The sequence below is a fragment of the Myotis nattereri genome (genome assembly GCF_964212035.1).
Source record: "Myotis nattereri genome assembly, chromosome: 12".
NCBI lineage: Eukaryota > Metazoa > Chordata > Mammalia > Chiroptera > Vespertilionidae > Myotis > Myotis nattereri.
In genome coordinates, this window is record NC_138087.1 from 52,088,093 (window position 1) to 52,110,488 (window position 22,396).

A 22,396-nucleotide genomic window follows, 5' to 3' on the forward strand; every position below is an offset into this window, starting at 1 on the left:
CCAGTAGCTGTCAGCTCACTGTCTCCGTGGCCTTGACTTTGCTGCCGGGTTCAGCGGGACTCTCGCCTGGCCTGCACTTCCTCTCATGTTGTTGCACTTGTCGCCTCGGCAGGAAGAAGAAACCCCTCTGCACTGTGCTGCCTGGCACGGCTACTACGCCGTGGCCAAAGCCCTGTGTGAAGCCGGCTGCAACGTGAACGTTAAGAACCGAGAAGGAGAGACGCCCCTCCTGACAGCCTCCGCCAGGGGCTACCACGACATCGTGGAGTGTCTGGCCCAACACGGAGGCGACCTGAATGCCTCTGACAAGGTGCGTTGCGGGTGAATGCAGCACACTCGCCGAGAAGTGATCTGGGGGGCTGGAGGGACCACAAGCCTTCTGCAGTGAGTTTACCCAAGAGGAACTTGAATGCAGCAAATTGTAATTATCCTTTCTTTTCTCTGTTCCAAAGATTCCGTGAGCTTTTCTAGATTCTGTTTAATGATTAATATTCACTTGTGGCATGGGGCAAAATTTATGAATTGGTCAGATGCCTCGGGTCTCTTTTATTTTAGCCTTTTCAGCTGGGAGCGGGTACTGTGATGATCGCTGAGCCCAAGACAATCCTCATTTAGGGCTAAAATTGGCAGCGCACTATTAATTGGTAGATAAACAAAGAAATAGGTGGCTTACTGATTTCCATCACCTGCTATTTTGTAGAAACTCAATCTAGACCAGGTGTCGATTTTTAATTAAGCAAATTCAACGTGATCTGTTTTTATTGTGAGCTAGTACTTAAAATGAGGCCGTGATCTTGCCATATATAGTTAGACTTGGACACTGTAGTTAATTTAGTAATAGCCATTTGTGGAGTATTTTCTTGGTACAGAGAAATGGTTCTCACCAGGGGGCAACCTTGCCCCCAAGGGACATTTGGCAATGACTGGAGACATTTATTGGTTGTCACAGGCATTACTGCTGGTGCCTAGTAGATAAAGACTGGTGGTGCCTCTTATATCCTCCGACTCACAGGATAGGACCAAAATGTCAGTCAGTGTGCTGAGATTAAGAAATGTTTCTAAAATCCTCTACCAGCTCCTGAACTCAATACCTCTGCTCACCAGGGATTCTATAAAAGGTACAAGGACTCCTCAGGCTGGTCTTTGGTGGGACGCAGAGAGTAAGCATGTCATCTTTGCTTTTCATACATGTGACAGCCCTGGAGCAAATCCCTTCGCATCACTTTCACAGCTTCTCCTGGTGTAAAGATTGCTGAGCAAATTTTCTTAAAGGTATCTTTCGACGACCTGGGAAAACAGGCCATTGGCGTGCCTGTTACTTAAGTCCTGTACAGTCACAGACAAAAAGCAGCGTCCAGCCTTTCCACCCGATTGCACTGGCCAAGCCTAGATTCACCGCACCGATGGTCAGCAGAGTCTGATTATTCAGAGTGGAATGTATGGAGCCTCTCCCCCGCCCCCCAGGAGTAAATGTGTGGTTTCTGATCCTCCTTCAGCCTTTGCAGTAGGGCGCCTTTGCCAGTTAAACCCAGCCCGGTGGCAGCCGGAAGGCGAGGCCAGGCCCACGTGCCCGGGTGGAGGTGCTCATGGCCCTGGTGTCTGTTGCAGGATGGACACATCGCTCTTCATCTCGCTGTGAGACGGTGTCAGATGGAGGTCATCCAGACTCTCCTCAGCCAGGGAAGCTTCGTCAATTTCCAAGACAGGCACGGCAACACGCCCCTCCACGTGGCCTGCAAGGACGGCAACGTGCCCATTGTGGTGGCCCTCTGCGAGGCCAGCTGCGATCTGGATATCTCCAACAAGGTAAGGCCGGAGAGAGCGACCCCTGAGGGCCTACTGACCTGCTTCTGGATGTTGTTCAGATTCTCTTTGCATCTCTTCATTGTTCAGTCGGTATTCCTCCTGTGGACCTTTTCTTTTTCTTTTCTTTTTTTTTCTTTTTTTTTTTTGGTTAATATTCACCTGAGGATATTTTTCCGTTGATTTTTAGAGAGTAGAAGAGAGGGGGAGAGACAGAGAGAGAGAAACATCCATGTGAAAGACACACATCGATTGGTTGCCTCCCACAAGGACCCCAAACAGGGTCGGGGGTCGAGTCTGCAACCAAGGTACGTGCCCTTGACCAGAATCGAACCCAGGACCCTTCAGTACTCGTGCCAAAGCTCTATCCACTGAGCCAAACTGGCTAGGGCCATGTTCTTTTTCTTTTCATTTTTTAAATATATTTTTATTGATTTCAAAGAGGAAGGGAGAGGGAGATGGAAACATCAGTGATGAGAGAGAATCACTGATCAGCTGGCTCCTGCACACCCCCCACTGGGGATCAAGCCTGCAACCCAGGCATGTGCCCTTGACCGGAATCGAACCTGGGACTCCTCTATCCACTGAGGATGCTCTATCCACTGAGCCAAACAGGCTAGGACGGGCCATGTTCTTGTTCAGGTGGCTCTCCACTTTCAGTCATAGCTTACATATGACTTTTGAATAGTTTTGTAGAGTAACAGAAATTATTGCATTAATAAGTACTTCCTGCCTAACCTGGTTACTCCGTATGGGCATTGAGAGAGAGACACAGAAACCTTCCACTTGGAGAGGAATCCGAGAACATAGTACAAAATTGGGGTGTCTTTCTGGAGCTCTGAGTCTTCAGGAAAACACCTCCTGAGTTCTGATTTGATTGGGATTCCTAGGACCAGATTTCTCCCCTTAGCTTACCCCCACGGAGAGTTTTATGGTCAGAAGTTCATTACACCTTTTTTTTGGTGCTAAATAAATTTTTAAGACCAAGAGGATGCTATTATTTGGTGAATAAAAAAGAAATGCAGCCCTAACCAGTTTGGCTCAGAGGATAGAGCGTCGGCCTGTGGACTGAAGGGTCCCAGGTTTGATTCCGGTCAAGGACATGTACGTTGGTTGCGGGCATATCCCCAGTAGGAGGTGTGCAGGAGGCAGCTGATCGATGTTTCTCTCTCATCGATGTTTCTAGCTCTCTATCCCTCTCCCTCCCTCTCCCTTCCTCTATGTAAAAAATCAATAAAATATATTTTTAAAAAAAGAAAAGAAATGCAAATAATTTCAGGTTCCTAGGTGGGTTTTTTAAATGCTATTATGTTGACTTTTAGAAGTTAGCTAACACTTCCCCTTCCCCTAAATGCCATCTAGATTTTCATCACCAAATCAGATGGAGCAGTTGACTATTCAGTTGGGTTTGACCCTGTGACTGTATGAGTGGCAAACACTATGCTGTGAAGATAATGTGAAAAACAAAGTCCAAGGGAAGCTATTTTGATTAATTGTGGGAAATGCTTTTTTGTTGTTGTTTGTGTTTTGTTTTGTTTTTTTGGTTAATCCTTACCCAAGGATATTTTTCCCATTGATTTTTAGAGAGTGTGGAAGGGAGGGGACGAGAGAAACATCCGTGTGAGAGAAACACGTCCATTGGTTGTCTCGCCCACGTGCCCCAACCAGGGCTGGGGATCAAGCCTGCAACCAAGGACCCCAGACCCCTCCGTCCCTGAGCTGACGCTCTGGCCGCTGAGCCAAACCGGCTTGGGCAGGAAATGTTGTTTTATAAATGGCAGAGATGATGCCAGAAAAATTTTACTATGATTTGTTTGAGGTAAAAGAATTAAAATCTGAAACAGGCAGAAAATTATACTTCTACCAAAAAGATTATTTCTGTTGCATATTATGTGATTAATTCTAGTGGAAGTTGAAATTGGTAATCTTCACATTCTAGAAATATGAAAAGGCATTAGCCACTAGCTGCTGGTTGCTTTCTGAGTTTATCCCATTCTAATCTTGCCAAGTCAGTTATGTAAGTGGCTTAAGGGGAAAGCCAAATGTGATGTTAAGAAGCATCAAGGTCCTTCTAGGAGTCTTTAAATGAGTAAAAAGTGGCTTCAAGGAACATCAGGGCACTCATTTGAATACATTTAGACTTGGCCATTGTCTGCCGGCTGAGGCGTACGAACACCATGTCTCACCAATAAGGAGGGACCGGGTATTCGCCTCATGCCTCAGTGCAAAATAGTGCGTTTGTTAAGTATGTGCTATAAAATGCCCAGAAAGATCGTAGACTTTCATGATTAAAAACAACTGGTTCAGCCCTGGCTGGTTTGGCTCAGTGGATAGAGCGCTGGCCTGTGGACTAAAGGGTCCCAGGTTCGATTCCAGTCAAGGGCACATGCCTGGGTTGCGGGCTCAATCCCCAGTGTGGGGTGTGCAGGATGCAGCCGATCAATGATTCTCTCTCATCATTGATGTTTCTCTCTCTCTCTCCCTCTCCCTTCGTCTCTGAAACCAATAAAAATATATTTAATAAAGAAGAAAAAACAACTGGTTCATTTCATAGGAAAGCCTCAACATTTGGTGGAGGGACGGGGGGAGACTCATTAGGAAGCGCCGCCATTTTTGATACTATAGATGGCCGTGGTAGTTCACACACACCAACATAACTTGTGTTGTTACTATGTCGGCCCAGCAATGGCACATACAGGGCATTCCGTCAATGATTTTGTCATTGAGTTGAGCTCAGCTGGAGGAAAACTCATTAACAGCACAATTTCAACCTCCTGGAATCAGCAGCGAAGTTCAGCCCGTTCCTCAGAGCCCGCCTGGCGCAGCAGCTGCTGGAGCAGCTCCAGGTTCTGGACCTGCAGGCAGGTCCCCGCTGCCCCCAGCGCCAGGCTCAGCCCGCAGCGACTTCGTGGGTCTCCCGCCTTCAGAAGGGCTGGTGTCAGCTTTGCTTCTCTATTCCTTTTGGGTTTTTTGAAAGATAACGGGGACTCTAGAAGAACTTAAAAGATGTGCAGGAAGGTAAGAGGAAGGTATTATTTCCCCCAGAAAGCACAGCTGGCTTCCCATGGACTCACCCTAGTCACTGGCTGTCAGGATTTTTGGACCCGGCACAGTGACAGCCCACGCCTGCGGACAGACTGTCGCTCCTTCCCTGTGGTGTGCCTGTTCCTTACTTGGATTCAGTTCCCCCAGAGGTAAAAATGCCATTCAGATGCCACCCCTGTCACCAGGATGTGACAGCAACTTGTCACTACCTTCCACACTCATAGTGTAATAGACAATTCTTAGTCTTAGCTTTCCTCGTATGAAAATCGGGGGAGTGGCTGTTGATCACGGCCATGTTAGGGAACACGTGAGCGGGAACTAGACCATGCAGAGCACACAGCCCTTAACCCTTCATTCCTTTCGTGTTGCCTCTTCTCATCAGTTCAGAGAGAGAATCGTGTGGTACACAAGCACATGTACACACAGATACACACACACGGACATCAGGAGCATGAGAGAGGATTTCGTGCCCATCAGGTGGGAGGGAGCTTGTGGGCAGCAGGGTGATAGCTCTTGCCCTCAGGCTGCTTCTCTCTCTCTCTCTCTCTCTCTCTCTCTCTCTCTCTCTCTCTCTTTTATTTTTGCTTCTCAATGTAATAGCATCTCATGTCTCAATCACGGCAATGACAGACGCACAGGCGCGATGGAAATGCTGACATCTGGACATTAAGGAAACTAGGAAAAGCTTTTCAGGGGCAGTCCCTCAAAATGATTGGGGGTTTGACAGATGAAGAGAACAGACTGCATTGCAGACCAAGGGAAGCATACGTGTGTGTTTAGGGGCTGTCTGGAGGCCCCTGTAGCTGACATGTGGTGTAGGTACTGAGGGTGCTGCTTTCTAAGTCGCTCTAGAAGATAACAGTAGACAAAACATAAACAGGCACACACCTTGCAGGGTTATTCACAATGGCAAGGAGTGGGACGGCCTCCAGTGTCCCTCCGCAGTGGGCTGGCGAATGACTGCGGCATGTCCATGTCGTGGGCATTAGTCAGGCGTCCGAAAGAAGATTTAGTGACACATGGAAAAGTGTTCACAATCAATTGCTAGGTGCACGAAGCAGGTGACAGAATAGAATTGGAGGATGATTACGTCTGACTTTTCAAACAATGTATGTCCTTTTATGGATTCATAGGTAAAAGCTTGGGAGGAAATGCCCCAGAGTGTTAAGTAGGGCCAGCTCTGAGCAGGGGCAGGGGAGGGAGTGAGTAGGGAAGGAGGACTTCTGTTTTCTACCGTTTATCCTTCCACGTTGCTGGGACGTTTCAAATGAGCCTGTGTTAACTTCATAACAGAAAAACCTATGTTTGCAAATAAACAATAGAAGACAGAGGTACCCTAACTTCCTTGGTTCCCAGCATCTGTTGTGTCTCAGTAATTTTTCCGTGGTTCCCCCAGGGCCAAAGAAACACCTAACAGTTCTGTTTATTAAGTGGCTCAGTCTAAACAGCTCAGTAAGTCTTTATATCCTAACAAGTTAGTAGCCGTTGCAATGAACGATTCACATAATTGAAAGAAAACGAGTAGGTTAATGTCATTCTCACATAACCACAATCATGTGCTAATGGGATGTTCTCACCGCCCCTCACATCGTGGACTCAGATTGAACATGACAGTAACAGCCAAGGCCCCGCTGAAGTCAGTGAAAGGAAGACAGTACGACTCAACGCTGAGACCCTCACTACCTGGAGCTACTGGCTCACCTGGTGTCCCACCTGCTGGTTTCATCAGAAATTTAAAATATTTAACATGCCCCCAGGAATCGACTGCAGTGCCTGGAGGTGCCTAGTTACATAATTTGGGAACCATGGACATTTTTTTTTAAATGGTGGGCATGCCTAGCCGGTTTGCCTCAGTGGATAGAGTGTCGGCCTGCGGACTAAAGGGTCCCAGGTTCGATTCTGGCCCAGAGCACATGTGTGGGTTTCGGGCTTGATCCCCAGTGTGGGGCGTGCAGGAGGCAGCCGATGGATGATTCTCTCTCATCACTGATGTTTCTATCTCTTTCTCCCTCTCCCTTCCTCTCTGAAATCAATTAAAAAATTATTTTTTTTTTTATAAAAAAGGTGGGCATGACCTCATTAATGTGCCTTCAATGGCTGTCCTCCCGTCCCTTCATCCCTTGCTGAGTCTAAATGTGAACTGTGGTGCAGATCTTTCTGGAACCTGGGGGCCGGCCCTTAAGCCCTGACTGAACCGTCCTTTATGCCAGCGCAGCAAGAGGCTTAATTACCTTATGATAAGCCTCCCACTCTTTCACCCTTTGAAGTTACTCTTTTAACTGGAAAAAAAAAACACTTGAGAACATTGTGCTTGGCTTGCCTGCTCCAGGAGACGCAAGTTCCTGGAAAAGCAGGCCACGCCTCCTGTTTCTTTCTGGTGGGTCCCAGACCCCTCGCAGTGGGCTGGCCCGCCATCCTCGGGCACCATCCTCAGAACCCTCCGGGGCCTCTCTGTGTCTTGCAGTATGGCCGCACACCCCTGCACCTGGCCGCCAACAACGGGATTCTCGACGTGGTCCGCTACCTCTGTCTGGCGGGCGCCAACGTGGAGGCGCTGACCTCGGTGAGTAGCCTTGCGGCAGGAAAAGGCAACCGAAAGCATCCGAGGCCTGGCAGCGGCACCTGGAGCAGGCGAGCTGCTGCCTGCCGTGCGGGAACCTGTGCCCACACAAGCCGGGGTGGCATCTCCTCACGGCTTCCTCCTCTCCTCTCGCCGGCCCGCGCTGCCGGGAATGCTGCTGCCTCCCAGGGGCCTATTTGTTCCCCGTGTTACGTAACTGTGCCTTTGCCGGTTTTATTAGATGTGTGTGTTCTTTCCTAAGTGCTCCCCCTCCGTGCAGGGCACTGGAGGTGCCTTGGCTGTCGGAGAGGGAGGAGGAAGGGGCCCTGGGTGTGTGGGCGACAGTTGACGAGAGCTGCTGTCCCTTGTTTAGAAGCCTGGCTCTGCTAGCAGGCCTGCGAGTTATTTTTAAGTGAGATTTTTAAGTGAGTTCCCCTCACTCCCCGCTCCCCGCTCCTCACTCCAGACCTGGCAGGGGGTGGTTCTTAAAGACCCCAGTGATTCCCGTGTGCAGTGGAGTCTGGGAGCCGCTGAGTCCTGACATGGTACCTAATGCATCCCCAAAGCAAACTAGAAGCCCCGCCTGCCCATTGGACACTTTTCGGGAATCTTGGGGAGCAGAGAGGGGTGACACGGGACTGTAGGCACGCCTCCTCCTAGCACCCATCTGAGCTCCAGCTTCAGCCCAAGGTGCTGGTTCTCACCTGGCACTTTGCCCCTGGGGAGCACTGGGCAGTGGCTGGAGACACCGAGGGTGTCGCCAGTGGAGAAGGGGAATGCTGCTGCCATCTAGAAGTGAGGCCAGGGATGCTGCCAGACATCCCAGGGTGCACGGGACAGGCCCCCCACACTGAGCATGCCCCTGTGCGAAATGTCAGTCATGCTGAGGTTGAGAAACACTGGTTGACTGGGACCCCACGCGTGGCTCAGAGAGTGACTGGCTGTGAGCGATGGGAAGGTGTGCTGTTGAACAGATGGGCATTTCTCAGCTTCCCGTGGGGATGGGACTTGGCTACTGCCAAACACTGAGAGATAGGCCCAAAGGCTTCTTGTTCTTCTTGTTTAAAAACGTTGCTTTTATTTGTGTGGAAATTGCTCCTCGTCGTTTCTACTTTTAAATGTATAATGATTTCTAAAACGACAGCAGAGCAGGGCCTACGCCTCATGCCCTCCTGGGCGGCCTGGGAACAGCCATAGTTCCCGCCTCCCATGAGTGACTGCGTGTGCACACAAAGCTGTGAGAGCTGGACCCGGGGGGTGCTTGGGAGGAGCTCAGGAAATGTTGGCCACCGTTGTGCACGTTCATGGCACGAAACAAATGAAGTCGGGTAGTATGGAACTGCAGCCCCAGCGAAGTACCATCCATGGGCCCTTATTTACATCCTGTTGATGTAAGGAGCACCCAAAACTGTAAGAATTCTTATGCGTTTATTTAAACCAAACTTGACAGTTGCAGGGAATCAAATTCTCAATGGATTGAGAAATGCTCCCGAGAATGGCGGTTTTGCACCCTATTTTATACATAGAATCAAAGGAGGAAAATGTAAGGATGTCACATGAAACCCTTGGTGATAGATTAGGGATGCCGGAGGATTAGGCACGTGGGAGGTGGGAATCTCTGAGATTGGATAAAGAGTAAAAGGAGAGACACATACTTCTTTTACATAGGTGGGCAGAGGATAGTTAACAATGACAGTGCAGGGTTCTGTGGTCTGTGCTGTGGTGGGAGATTGCGCCCTGAGGGGTCTGGGAAAAACGGGGATACTCTGACATTCCAAAAGTACGCTATCATAGATGCAAAAAGACAATAGACAGGCTCAATTAAGCTAAAGATTGCCCTTTGTCAGGGGAGATACAGGCCTAAAACAGGACTACCCGCCCTGACTCACTTTCAGTTAGAACGTTTGAATTTCAGTCCATCCAATGTGGTTACGTTCGGTCTGAGTTTGTCAGACCGCCATGCAGGCCTCCCCTGAGCTTGTCAGGTTTAACATGTGGCCCCTTATTTGTCCACATCCTTCTTGTACATTCACTGAAAGTCTGTGGCTATAATCGTCTGTTAAACAAAACCTTTCTTTGAATGCACAGCAGTGACAAGTAACTAGCATGGCGTTGGTGCTGAGGTGGCCTCGGGAAGTATTTTAAGATGTTAGGTGACCTAACTGGAATGCTAACTGGAATGTGGTGTCTAATGACCATCTTTATTGTCTGCCTAATTGGAGAAGGATTCAGTTCACCAAGTAGTCTGCCTCGTAACGAGGTGCTGAGTACGATGAAACCGATGGAACCGGGTGCGGGGGTGAGGGGGCGGCCTGAGGCACCTCACTATTGGACCTCAGAACACCAGTGCACGACTTCTTCCTTCTTCTCTTCCCTCCCTGCACAGTCAAGTGAAATGAGAATTCCCCTGAGAGGGAATAAGCCGGATGCGCTCTGTCTGGCCACCGTCTTTGCTTCTGCCTCCTGTTCTGTTTCTGCCTCCGATGACGGAAAGGGCGAGTGGAACACACACTGTCTGTTGAGAAGGAAGGAAACTAATCATTTTTCTCCGACAGGACGGGAAGACAGCAGAAGATCTCGCCCGCTCGGAGCAGCACGAGCATGTAGCAGGTCTCCTCGCAAGACTCCGAAAGGTGAGAGATTCCGTTTATCGGTCTGTTTTTAAGTGCAAAGGTGTTCTTTCTCCTGTAAACTCGGAGAGTGAGGCTTTGGGCTCACAGGCTGCATGAAAAGGCAGCTCGCTGTCCTGGTCCTGAGGTTCGCATATCGATTTGCATGTATATCTCGGCTACCTGTCCGTTTCTTTTTCCGTATTTGGACTGGGAGACCACTGTGCCCCTGTACAGTCTCTGAGCCCAGTTTCCCCCCTCCCGCCCTCTCTGTAATAACCCCCCACCCCCCATAAAGTGGAGGGAACATGAAAAAGCTGACTGCTGCTTCTTCATGTTTTGAGCTTTAAGACACCACCTATGCTCTGGTTTGTTTCACATCGTTGCTCTGAGGTTTAAGGGAACATGACACAAAGAAGTAAATGCAGATATGACCTTCCGGCCCACATTATAGCACAATAGTCATACCCTTTAAGCTGGGAACTGGACGTCTGGGCCGTGTCCTAAAGAAATGAAAGAAACACAGGAAAAGCGTTGTAAGCACAGAGATGTTCACTGCTGTGTTATGTATAATAGTGCAGTAACAATCAGAACCAGCCAGAATGCTGTCGGCGGTGGAAACGGCACCAGGGGTCTCACCACACCTGGGCTCAGCAGCCTCTGTACTTGGGTTGTGGCTAGGAAAGAACTCAGAGCGAGACCCAAACTGTAAGAGAACATTTATGGGGTGAATTGCAGAGGTAGAAGAAGTAATTCCTAAAAGAAAGGGGCTTAGGAAATGAGTTATGGAGGTAAAGGAGGGGCCCTTGGAACTTGGGAGTGAGGAAGCTAATGGTAACCTGCGGGGGGCGGGGGGGAAGTCAGGGGGGAGCTCCCAGGAGGGAGTGCGCACTGGGCCCTCCCTCCTAAGGGTCTTAAGGGCGGAGATTTTAGGGGCGGTCCCAGGGGATGTTCTCAATAGAATATTCAGCAGCTTTCCAGGTGTGTCCCTTCAGGATTGTGGTCTCCACTGATGGGCTGGCTGGCACCAGGGCAGGGGGTCATTATTCCAGGCAGCTGGATCAGCAGTGGCTGGTTTGGTTGCTGATCTGGGCCTGGAGCTGAAATACAACTGAAGCCTAGATGTTCTCTCAGGGAGGACAGGTCAGGGGGTCCAACCTCCTGACCAGCCATATGCTGGGGGAGGAGAAGTCACCCTGGGGGAGGTGCCACCCTGTACTAGTAACTGACTGTCCATTGCTAGGCACCTGGGGCTGTCCGTCCTGGGGACCTGCTGTACCTGGCCCATGTCTTGCTCTGCTCATGTCTGTCTAACTGCCTACGGCAAGATGACCAACAATAATGTCTGGCAAATTGTCATCCAGCTATAAAGCAGAATGGTTTTCGGCCATTAAACTATTTTAGACGAGGTTTTTTAGTAACAGGAGTTCAATGCCGAGGGTGTTCCTGGACTTCAAAGCAGAAGATAAATTATGTGCACATTATGATCCAACCTGTGTTTTTCTAAAATGCCGGGGAAGAAAATGTTGATGGTGGTGTTTTTAGAGTTTGCCAGTGTAATTAACATTTTCTTCTTTAAACATTACTGTTTTCCTAACTCTCCTATAATGCTTTTTAAAAAAAAAAAACTTTATGGAAAGGAAAAAATAATTTACTGATTTAAGTGTTCATTGAAAATGTATTGCCTACTGCCCTAGCCCAGTGGTCGGCAAACCGCAGCTCGCGAGCCACATGCGGACGGCTCTTTGGCCCCTTGAGTGTGGCTCTTCCACAAAATACCGACTTCTGTGCATGGGCCACGAAATTTCAGTCACACTGTACGTGCGCGCCCGCACGTGGTATTTTGTGGAAGAGCCACACTCAAGGGGCCAATGAGCTGCCTGTGGCTCGAGAGCCGCAGTTTGCCGACCACGGCCCTAGCCGGTTTGGCTCAGTGGATAGAGCATCGGCCTGTGGACTGAAAGGTCCCAGGTTCTATTCTGGTCAAGGGCACATGCCCGGGTTGTGGGCTCGATCACCAGTGTGGGGTGTGCAGGAGGCAGTCAATCAATGATTCTCTCTCATCATTGATGTTTCTCTCTCTCTCTGCTTCTCCCTTCCTCTCTGAAATCAATAAAAATATTTTTTTTAAAAAAAAGAAAGAAAAGGAAAGGTAAAAAGAAAAGAAAAGGTATTGCCCAGAATATGCTCAGGGTATCCCCTGGAGGTCCTGCCTTATAAACTGAAAAGTGCCTGCAGGGGGGCGGGGAGGTTAGGGGTGACAGTGTCTTAGCTCTGGAGGCTACTGGAGGTTGCCTTTCCATCGTGGTCCCTGGTTGGGGGGGAGGCGAAGGGACACAAAGATGAGAACATTTCCCCCCAGTGCTTGGAGCTGACCTTGGGGTGTCAGAGAGAGAATAATCCATTTTCACACCCTGTGCTTTGGAGGCTATGAACCGGCCACAGAGCCTGGCCAGCGGCCGGTGAACCTGAGCTCTCCCGGCGGCAGCAGGGTTCTGCCTGTCCTTTGCTCTGGGAATTCCAGAAAGAGATCCATCTAGAAAAGCTCTCCTCGCCTCACTCACTTATTCTCACAGGAAACCGGACTCAAGTTGGTGAAGCAACTTGCTACCCAGTGCAGAGCGCAGACTCAGACCTGACATAGAAGCATCTGGTCCTCAGGGGGCTCCCGTCTGCTTCAGTTTCCTCCCCAGCCAGGGGCGCCCTTCTCCTCGCTGGGCTCCCCCGCTGTGGGCTGCCAGGATCGCCTTCCTTGGAATAACCCAGGGATATTCCCCTCGCAGACTGTTCCAGGGAGATCCACCTATTTGTTTGCCTTTGTCAACCCCTCAAAGGGCTCTGGACCTCGGCTTCCTGAGGATCCAGAAAAGGGGAGTCGGCTGCCCAGCAATTTCTGACCACACTACAGGGCGGGCGGTGGGCGGGGCTGCCTGTCCTCGCAGGACCCCCCCCCCCCACACACACACACACACACACACCTCATGTGGCAGCTTCCCTCCTCCACCTGGTGCAAACCACAGAAAGGCCTCCAGGCTTTCTGACACCCTCTGAAGACTCGGCCCTGGATGCTAATTAAATACATTCACGGGAGAACTCTGTGTAGGGACAACAGCGGGGGAGGGGGTGGCTTTAAATGGCTGTGCCATTCCCTGTGGGTTCCAACCAAATTAGCCAAAAAAGAGCTCCCTGTGCCCCTCCACCTCCAATCAGCTGACACGCCTGGAAATGTAGCTTTAAACAATGTTTGCTGGGCAGCCTGGGGCTTTTTGTTCCTCAAGTAGAGCCAGCCATCGTGTTGACCGTGTGGGCAGCAGAGGCCAGGCCAGGAGAGTGTGGGGTTCCCTGTGCAGACAGCGCAGGGGCCGGCCCAGGGAGAGGAAACCTTTCAGCCGGTGCATCTGGGCAGCGTGGGGATGAGGGTGGCCGAGGCCGGGTCTTGTGTGGGAAACAAACACAGCTCAGCCATGAAGTGACGTGTGGGTGGTGGATACCCGAGCCTCTGTTACCCTCCGGGAAAGCCCCCCATCCACGTCTCTTTCCAGCTGTGTGCTCAGTGCCGCCACCTTAGGGCCTGCAGTCAGCCGTGGAGGTGGTGTCTGCACCACAGGAATAGCCAACATGAAGCTTCAGGGCTGTTTTCCTGGCATGCTGGTTGGTCAGCACACCATTGCTTGGGGGGTCTCTAGGGTTTTAAGTACAACATTTTTTTTAAAAAATATATTTTATTGATTTTTACAGAGAGGGAGAGGGATAGAGAGTTAGAAACATCGATAAGAGAGAAACATCGATCAGCTGCCTCCTGCACACTCCCCACTGGGGATGTGCCCGCAACCAAGGTACATGCCCTTGATCAGAATCGAACCTGGGACCCTTCAGTCCACAGGCCTACGCTCTATCCACTGAGCCAAACCAGTTAGGGCAAGTACAACATTTTTAAAAATATATAATTTTTTATTGATTTCAGAGAGGGAGAGGGAGAGAGAGAGAGAGAGAGAGAGAGAGAGAGAGAGAAACATCAATGATGAGAGAGAATCATTGATCGGCTGCCTCCTGCACACCCCACCCTGGGAATCAAGCCCTCAACCAGCCATGTGCCCTGACTGGGAATCGAACTGTGACCTCCTGGTTCATAGGTTGGTGCTCAACCACTGAGCCACACCAGCGGGGCAGGTACAACCCTTTTACAAAAAAAGAGCTGCCTGACCCTTCTACTCTCCACTGTGCTCCCCCCACCTCCAAGCAAAGCCCAGGTGCGCCCTCCAAGCCTGCGGGACGCCTCCTGAGGAGGGCTGCTTGCTGTGACCGGGAGGGGAGGGCACTTACACTTGCATCAGCATCCATTTCACTAGCCATGCAAGTCCCATTCTTACCTGATTTTAATTTCAGGAGGTTTGGGGAGCTGGCTTATTTTTATTTTGTTTGATTGTCCTTCTAATCAGATTGTCCACAAGCTGATATTAAAAGTAATTGCTTTTCCTAAGCCCAAGAGGAGGCAGTGAGAAAGGGGCCCAGGAATGTTTTGGAGAAGAGGACCAAGTTGGGGATTTGCCCGGAATTAAAAACTCACAAGCAAGGTGCATTTGCATAATTAAAAGTTGCTGCTCCATCCGCACAGGTTGTGATTGCATCCTGCCACGTGCGGAAAGCGCATCACCCCTCCACTTATCTGGCGTTCCCAGGCTGCCGCAGGCTCGCCCCTGTCAATCAGCAGGTGTTCAGTCATCTTTCCTTAGGAGAAAGTGAAATCTCCATTTCCAGGGGGGAAGTTGCTGGAAGGAAGGAAACTGGAAACCAAGATTCATCAGAGCTTCAGAGAGCAAAACGGATACCAAATAATACTCATTTGAAAGATAGTCACCGTGTCTCTTATATGCCAAGAACTGTTCTAGGCAGCAGAGAGACCACAGTGAACAAAAGAGGCAAGACTCAGCCGATAAACAAATAAGAAAAATGCAAGACAGGGTGAATTAGGGGTTGGCAAGCGATGGCCTATGAGCCAAAGCTAACTCACCACCTGTTTTTGAAAATAAAGTTTTATTGAAACACAGCCATACCCACTGACTACTGTCTATGGCTGGTTTCTGGATGCATGGGAGTCCCAACAGAGACCACCAGGCCCTTTACGGAAAGGTTTGCTGTCCCCCTGGTGTAAGTGCAGGCGATTCAAATAGGGTGAAATGAAAGACAGTAGAGGGTGGGGGTGGCAACTACTTTCCACTGACTCGTCAGGGACAGCCTCGCTGATGGCAACGTTTAAACCAATTCCTGAAGGACAAGACAGGCTTGGTGGAAAGCAGAGGCAAAGGTCCTGGGGCAGTAAAGGGCTGGGTGTGTCCCAGGAAACAGCCCGAGGAGGGGGGTTGATGGGACTGGCTAGGGAGCTTGAGCACAGGGGTCTGGGTGGAGAATGATGCCCGAGACCCTCTAATCAGAGAGGTAGGCCAGGCTTCTCAGACCTTGGTAAAGAGAGTAGGGCTTGGTGCAGGTGTACTCAGCAGGTGGGAGCAAGACCTGACTTGGGTTTTAGGAATTTACCTCTCACCGCTCAGATGGACGGTGATCCTATGGCCAGGTGAGACAGGAAGGTGCGTGGACTGGGGGTGTCCAGGCTCCATGACTTTGTGCAGAAATACAAACGGAGGCTCAAGTTCCTGCGTAAGTAATCAAAGTATGTGACTAGTACGCGGGAGAGATCAGCCAAAGGATTTATAAGCTAGCATGTAGACCTAACCAATGGACACAGACAACAGGGGGATGAGGGCATGAGTGGGAGGAATGGGGGGTAATGTGGGGATAAGGACACATGTGTAATAATCTAATCAATAAAAAATTTTTTTAAAAAAAATTAAATAAATAAAGTATGTGACTAAAGCTAACGAGAGGGAATACGCCTTTATGACCACCTGGAAGGCCAGTTCTGGTTTAGATTCCGGTTACTTCCCCCCTGTCTTCCCAACCCTGGCGGCCCTGCACGTAGGAGGCCACACCCACAGACACCCAGGCCTCACGGCCTCACCCGCCGGCTCACGGGGTGCAGTGGGAGACACAAACAGGAAAGTATTTCAAGTCATGAGCCAGAATTTAGGGACCACCCCCTGGCGATGCTACTGCAGTGGATGGAATTGTGTGCTCCTCCTCCTCCTCCAAAGAAATCGGTATTCTATCACCTCCAGAGCCTCTCTCATCAAAACCTTAGCCTCACGGGAGAGCTCACACTCAGGTCGGTGGGAGCTGCCTTGCTGGGGAGGCTGGTCAGGGCCCTGCTGCACCATCTAGTGGTGAAAAGTGATAATGCGGCGCCCGCCGCGAGGGAAGAGATTGCAGAAACTTCTGTGGGTCCTGTACATCGTTATCAATAGTGGCTGTATTCAGATTCTGCAAGATTGTTAGTGAGCACAAGGAGGGATCATCCTTCAGGTGAGGTTAGGTCTCCTTACAAAGGAGAAGACACGAGACTATGTTGTTTTTCTTGGCGTTTCAAGATGATGGCAGATTCTGTCCGTCTTGATAGAGAGCAGTTTCCTGATTTATCTTCCCAAAGACAAGGTGGGGTGTGAGTCAGTCCCAGGCAGGCCATCAGCTCCTGGTGGAAGGGAAGGGGGGGGGGCGGGGAGATGTGCCAAGGCCCTGGGCAGAGGGCAGGAGGGAGGGTGGGATGTCTGTACTCCCTTTACCCCTTTCTCGCTGCCATCCTCATCCCCACGCGAATGGAGAGAGTGTGTGTGTGTGTCCGTGTGATCATGTAGCATCCGGGACATCGTAAAGCTGAGCTGTGAGCCCAGCATAACAGAAGTTTCTTGGGAGAAAAAGATTTCTGAGGACAGTTATTACTTGGGAAACAGCATGTGAGCTTGTCATTCTGAGATGAGCACAGCCCCTTCGCATGGGGACTCAGCTGTTTCTGATAAAGAATTAAAGTCTCCCTAAGCCAGTGGTTCTCAACCTTGGCTGCACATTAGAATCACCTGGGAATCTTTTTAAAATCCTGATTTCTGGGCCTCATCCTCCGGAATTTCTGTTTCTTTGTTACTAATGTTGTGTCCCAACCCCTAACAAACGGACAACAGGTCCTACAGGAGGCGGAGAGCTACAGGAGAGGTCAGGGAACAGTTTGTTATGGGGTGGGGCCACAACATTAGTAACAAACAGAATTTCCGGAGGATGAGGCCCAGAAATCAGGATTTTAGAAAGATTCCCAGGTGATTCTAATGTGCAGCCAAGGCTGAGAACCACTGCCCTAAGCTCCCTCAGCTCCCTGAGGACCCGAGAGGCACACAGGCCAGCAATCCAAGTCCTTTGCATAGGAAGAGAGGCTCTGACTCCAACAAGGACAGGAAGAGGTAACTAGCCAAGGCGCAGGGTGGGGTCGATGGATGGGAAGTTGCTGAGGAAACATCAAACCCAGGGGCTCTTGCTTCGGGTTCCTCTATGAGACAGCCAGCCAGGTGCGGCCCTAAAGGAGGCAGCGGGGAGGCTCAGGAGAAAACAAAGTTTCTTCTACTCGCTAGTCCCAGAGAGACAGGGGTCAAGAGGAGGTCACAGGGCAGAGAAGACCCGGGGCAAGGACCTTTATTGGGGGTCAGGGCGGGGTACACAAAACAGGCATCAGGGGTGTCACTGTTAGGGGGCAGGAAGAGGAACGTGAGGCGGTGACCACCGTATCGCACTGGCGGTCCTGGGCAGCTGCAGGGATGTTGAAGAAGCAGGGGAATAGGGCGTTTTAAAGGTCACAGTGCACAGACTGAGCGGGGTTCCCGCTGAGGGCAGGCCAGGTGATCAGACATCACGGATGGGAGTGAGCAATTTCATCAGATTCAACTCAGGAGAAGGGATTGTCACTAAACCAATCCAACAGGATTCTTGCTAGAACCAGGGGCCAAGGACACCGCCCAAGGTCGAGACCTTGAGGGCTCTGAGGTCCGTACTGGAGGTAGGACAGACAGTCTTCCCACCAGCTGCCTCTTCCCTCTCGGCTCCGTGTCTGTGGCTGGTCCAAACAGGCAGGCAGGTCGCCAGCTGCCTCCGGCCACCAACTCCCTGCGTGGAATTCCAAGGAGAGCAAAGCCTTGGTTCAGGGAGGCTTCTGGAAGCCCACCAGGGCCGCACTATGGGGGGGGGGGGGGACGGAGGGGGCTGCGGTTCAAGGGAAAGGGCCTGTAAAACTCATGCAGACAAGAAGAACAGGCCCCCATTCCTTCCCACAGGACAGACATGTTGGGCAAAGTGTCAAGGGCAACAGGGCAGGAAACAGACAGAAAAGAGCCATGAGCTGACTGGTTGCTCGGTGCACCCGGGGCCAGTGATCGGATGAGAGCCGGAGCAGGTTTGCTGCGTTCCCTGTCTCAGGAGGACAGACACTGTCTCCACACAGAGAACCTGTGTGTTAGGAAGCTGTGTGTCACGAAATAGGCAGAGACCCTTCTAGTCTAACTCCCTGAGATGCTCAGAATGGGAGGTGATGCCCACGGACACCGACTGCAACTCATGCTCGCCACACGGCGCAGGGCGGGCTGATTTAAAGGGAAGATCGAAGGGTTGGTTTTGAAGCTTAAATTAAAAGGAGAGAAGGTAGCTTTGCTTCGGGGCGTCATGGGCTTATCTGCAACAGCAGACGGCACCGAGGAGATCTCCACACCCCGCTTCTCCCAGCCTGGTCAGCGCCACCCCGATCAGTTACGATCTCAGGATAGATCCTTCTCAGCTTTCGTGCTGACTTGGATAATGATTCAAGGAAATTGCTGGCAAATCCCAGCCTTTTCTATCCTCCGCCGCACTGAGGCCAGAGGAAGAAATCGGCGTAAGAACAGCCTCATGTTCTACACATCGCTGTCCCAGCCGCGGTTCCAGCCCCAGCCAGCCCAGCACTGTGCCACCACAGTTAGTGATGCCTTCTTCACCCTCCTGAAATGAGTCACAGATAACAACGTGCCTACTCAGGGAATTTTAAAAGATGGATAGAGCCCTGGCCAGTGTGGCTCAGTTGGTTGAGCGCTGTCCCATGCCCCAAGAGGATGCGGGTTGGATTCCAGGTCAGGGACACAGGGCGTGAGGGGACGTAGTGAAATCGGCAGATGCTCTGACCCACCCACGGAATCACCCTGCAGACGCCCGAGGGTATCCGCGGGCTGGGATGGCAACTCAAACACTGCAGCCACTGCGGGCATGCTTTTCAGAAATGCAAGGACAGAGCTCTTGAAAGATCAAAATTATATATATTTCCACCAATTTATAAAGTAGTTGCATTCTTGGAAAACTCGGTCTGTATTAAACCATGCCCCCTCTGCAGCCACCCCTAAAAAACCCTCTGGGTCATATGTAAAGTGATGCAGGTAAGTCCTAAGCTCAGATATTATAAACAGGTTTGTTTCCTATATAAATGCCCAGCAGACACTCAGAAATCAGCCCAGGAGAATTCTTCCTGCTCAGGACCATGTTCATACACATCTGGGCACCTGGGCCCACTGCCAGAAGCGTCCCCCAACCTGAGAGCTAAAACTGTCTCTGTAGGTGGTTTACCTGCCCACCAGGGGGCAGTGTGGCCCTGTGGAGAAAGAAGGGTCACTTCAATAGAAAACAGGTGGGAACTTCATAGCCCTCGGGAGAGCCCTGAGGCTGTTAGATGAGCTTGCTTGGCTGTCAGCGGGGAAAGTTAACAGGCCGGGTAGTCAGTCAGCGCCTCCCAGGGTTTAGAACTGGAAGCAGTGGTCTGGCCAGTTCTGCGATCACACGGAGACCGAAAGAAAGGCGCTTGCCTCGGGCCCGCTCTTACGGGGTGCACCTGAGTTGAATCATTTACACCACCCGTCTTCATGGAACAGCCCACCTGAGCCAGGTGCTCTGAGGGTCTTGGCTCCGCCCTTCGGGTCCGGGCTCAGCTATACCGGGCTGGGGGCTACGTTGGGCTACGGGTGTAGGCCCACCATTTCAGGACCAGCTCTACCTCTTCAGGCCTCAACCCCACTCCTTGGGGCTAGGCCAGGCTCCAACCTCCTGGACGAGGCTGGGCACTTTGGGACTAGGCTCGGCTCTTAGGCAAATTGAGAGGAGAGAAGTGAGCGATCCGAGGGAATTGAGAGAACGAGGATTGATTCGACCAGCTGGTTGTACGACATGGTGAATGTCCTAAAGCCTCTGAATGGTATACTTCGAAATGGTTAAGGTGGTGAATTGTATGTTACATGCACTTTACGTGAGTTTTGCAAACATGTATTGAGGACAGGACAAAATGGGTGAGAATGGCCGGCCAGGAGGACCCGGCCAGGGGTGCGGAGCCCTGGGAGCCAGCACTGCCGCCTGCTCGGGCCGTCTCTTTGGTGGTGACTGACAGGCCCTCTGTCATCTGCTAGGACACGCACCGAAGCCTCTTCATCCAGCAGCTGCGGCCCACACAGAACCTGCAGCCCAGAATCAAACTGAAGCTGTTCGGCCACTCGGGCTCGGGGAAAACCACGCTGGTGGAGTCGCTCAAGTGCGGGCTGCTCAGGAGCTTCTTCCGACGGCGCCGGCCCCGGCTCTCCTCCACCAACTCCACCAGGTTCCCGCCCTCGCCCCTGGCTTCCAAGCCGGCAGGTAGGCGCCCCCACCCCAGCCCCAGGCTCTGCAGTAGGTGCTGGGGGTTGCCCTCTCTGGGTCAGGGTCCAGGGTGAGCTTATGGGCCCTGGGTCCCGGGCCAACTGGATTCCAGCGCCTTGGTGGCTGTGAGGTGCCTGGTATCTGCCCTGCTATTGCCCAGCAGTTGCAAGCTGCCCCCAGAACAGCAAGGAAAGGGCCTCACTGAAGTTGGGGGCACAGACCGAATGTTGGCCCCGGAATGGCTCCTCCCCCATGCTTCCTTCTAGGACAGTGGCTCTCAACCTTGGCTGCACATCAGAATCACCCGGGAATCTTTTTAAAATCCTGATTTCTGGGCCTCATCCTCCGGAAATTCTGTTTCTTTGTGATGGGGTGGGGCCACAACATTAGTAACAAAGAAACAGAATTTCCGGAGGATGAGGCCCAGAAATCAGGATTTTAAAAAGATTCCCAGGTGATTCTGATGTGCAGCCACGGTTGAGAGCCACTGCTCTAGGGAGACAGAGCAACACATTGGGTTCACGTGGGATCAGCATCCCACACACTCGGAGCGGCTCAGTGGTTTTCCCAGTGGTCCCTCTGCTCACAAACACAGGGCAGCAGGCTTTGCTGCCTCCCCCGCCTCCTCAGGCACAGTGAGCAGTGATTCACACCCAGAGCTTCGGGGCTGCCTGTCCTTCCCCAGGGAGAAACACCGCCATGAGCAAGAGGAAGGTGTGCAGTTGGGTGTTCTTTCTGCAGAACCCCACTTTAGAGCAGGGGGCTTAAGTGTTGCTAAGATAAGAATAGAGACCTTCCAAGAGTTTCCTAAGCAACATCAACTTTGAAGCCTTGTGCCTGGGGCTCATTTCCTGTGCATCATATCGCAAAGCTGTCGTATCGGTGCCCGAGGCTGAAAACAAATGTTTTATAGTTTGGGTTTCTATGTAATTCTTCTCTCCAGGAGGAGGCGGGTCTGGGGGCGTTCGTGTGACGGACAGGTGACTGAGCTTTATATGCCCTTTCAACTTGTTGTCTGAACACAGCAGAAACTTGGAGATAAAAATAACCCAAAATGGATTTTTAATTAGAATGATGACAAAGTTGCTAACTGGTTTTGCTAATACTTACCGAGCACAAACTGTGTGACAGGAGCTGGGCAAAATGCGGCCGTGTGAAACCTCATTTCATCCATGAGTCGGGGTTATGGGGTATTTTTACCACCGTTTTACAGAAGCCGCGAGGGGTGAAGTAGGCTGTCCGAGTCACACAGCAGGCAGCTCACAAAGTGGCTCCTGAGCCCCGGCTTAGTAACGACACCACCTCTGAGTAAGGGCTTTGTGTGCACACACTTTCCATTTGCCACTGTAATTTCGCCAGTGTTCCTAGTTCAAGGCCAGCTCTGTGGTGTCACCCAGAGGGAGGCAGGCCAGCTCTCTCCTGCTGTGGGCCAAGGTCAGTCTGAACCACTGTTAGGGAGCAGGGAGGGCGGAGACTGTGTGTGTAGGACAGAGAGACCAGAAACAGAGATCTATTTGGATCTATGGTCTGGAATTTTTAGTCCTCACTGGGTGTGTGGATTATGGCCCAGGTCCCGTGAGCTACACTGAACCAGCCACACATCAAGTGGCCGCTGGCTGCCCCTTGAGGGACAGATTTTAACTGCTGCTCAACCCTAGCACCGAGAAGAAACAGCTCCATTCATCTTCCTCAGGGTCAGTTTTCCACACCCGGGAGAATCTGGAAGTAGATTCTTGATAAAATTAAACTCAGTACGTCTCCCGGGTGTAACCGCGCCCGTCAGCTGGTGCGTAGACCTGGGGCGCGG

The 22,396-nt window shown here is 51.3% G+C and overlaps 1 protein-coding gene across 1 annotated transcript in view; it reads left to right on the forward strand.

Moving 5' to 3' along the window:
- DAPK1 (death associated protein kinase 1) overlaps positions 1 to 22,396 on the forward strand; it is a 157,293-nt gene that overhangs the window by 120,515 nt on the left and 14,382 nt on the right. The window contains exons 16-20 of the mRNA XM_081103646.1: positions 113 to 310; positions 1,609 to 1,806; positions 7,313 to 7,411; positions 9,964 to 10,041; positions 20,364 to 20,586. Of these exons, the coding sequence (XP_080959772.1) occupies positions 113 to 310; positions 1,609 to 1,806; positions 7,313 to 7,411; positions 9,964 to 10,041; positions 20,364 to 20,586 (796 nt within the window). The remainder of the gene's footprint in view (positions 1 to 112; positions 311 to 1,608; positions 1,807 to 7,312; positions 7,412 to 9,963; positions 10,042 to 20,363; positions 20,587 to 22,396) is intronic.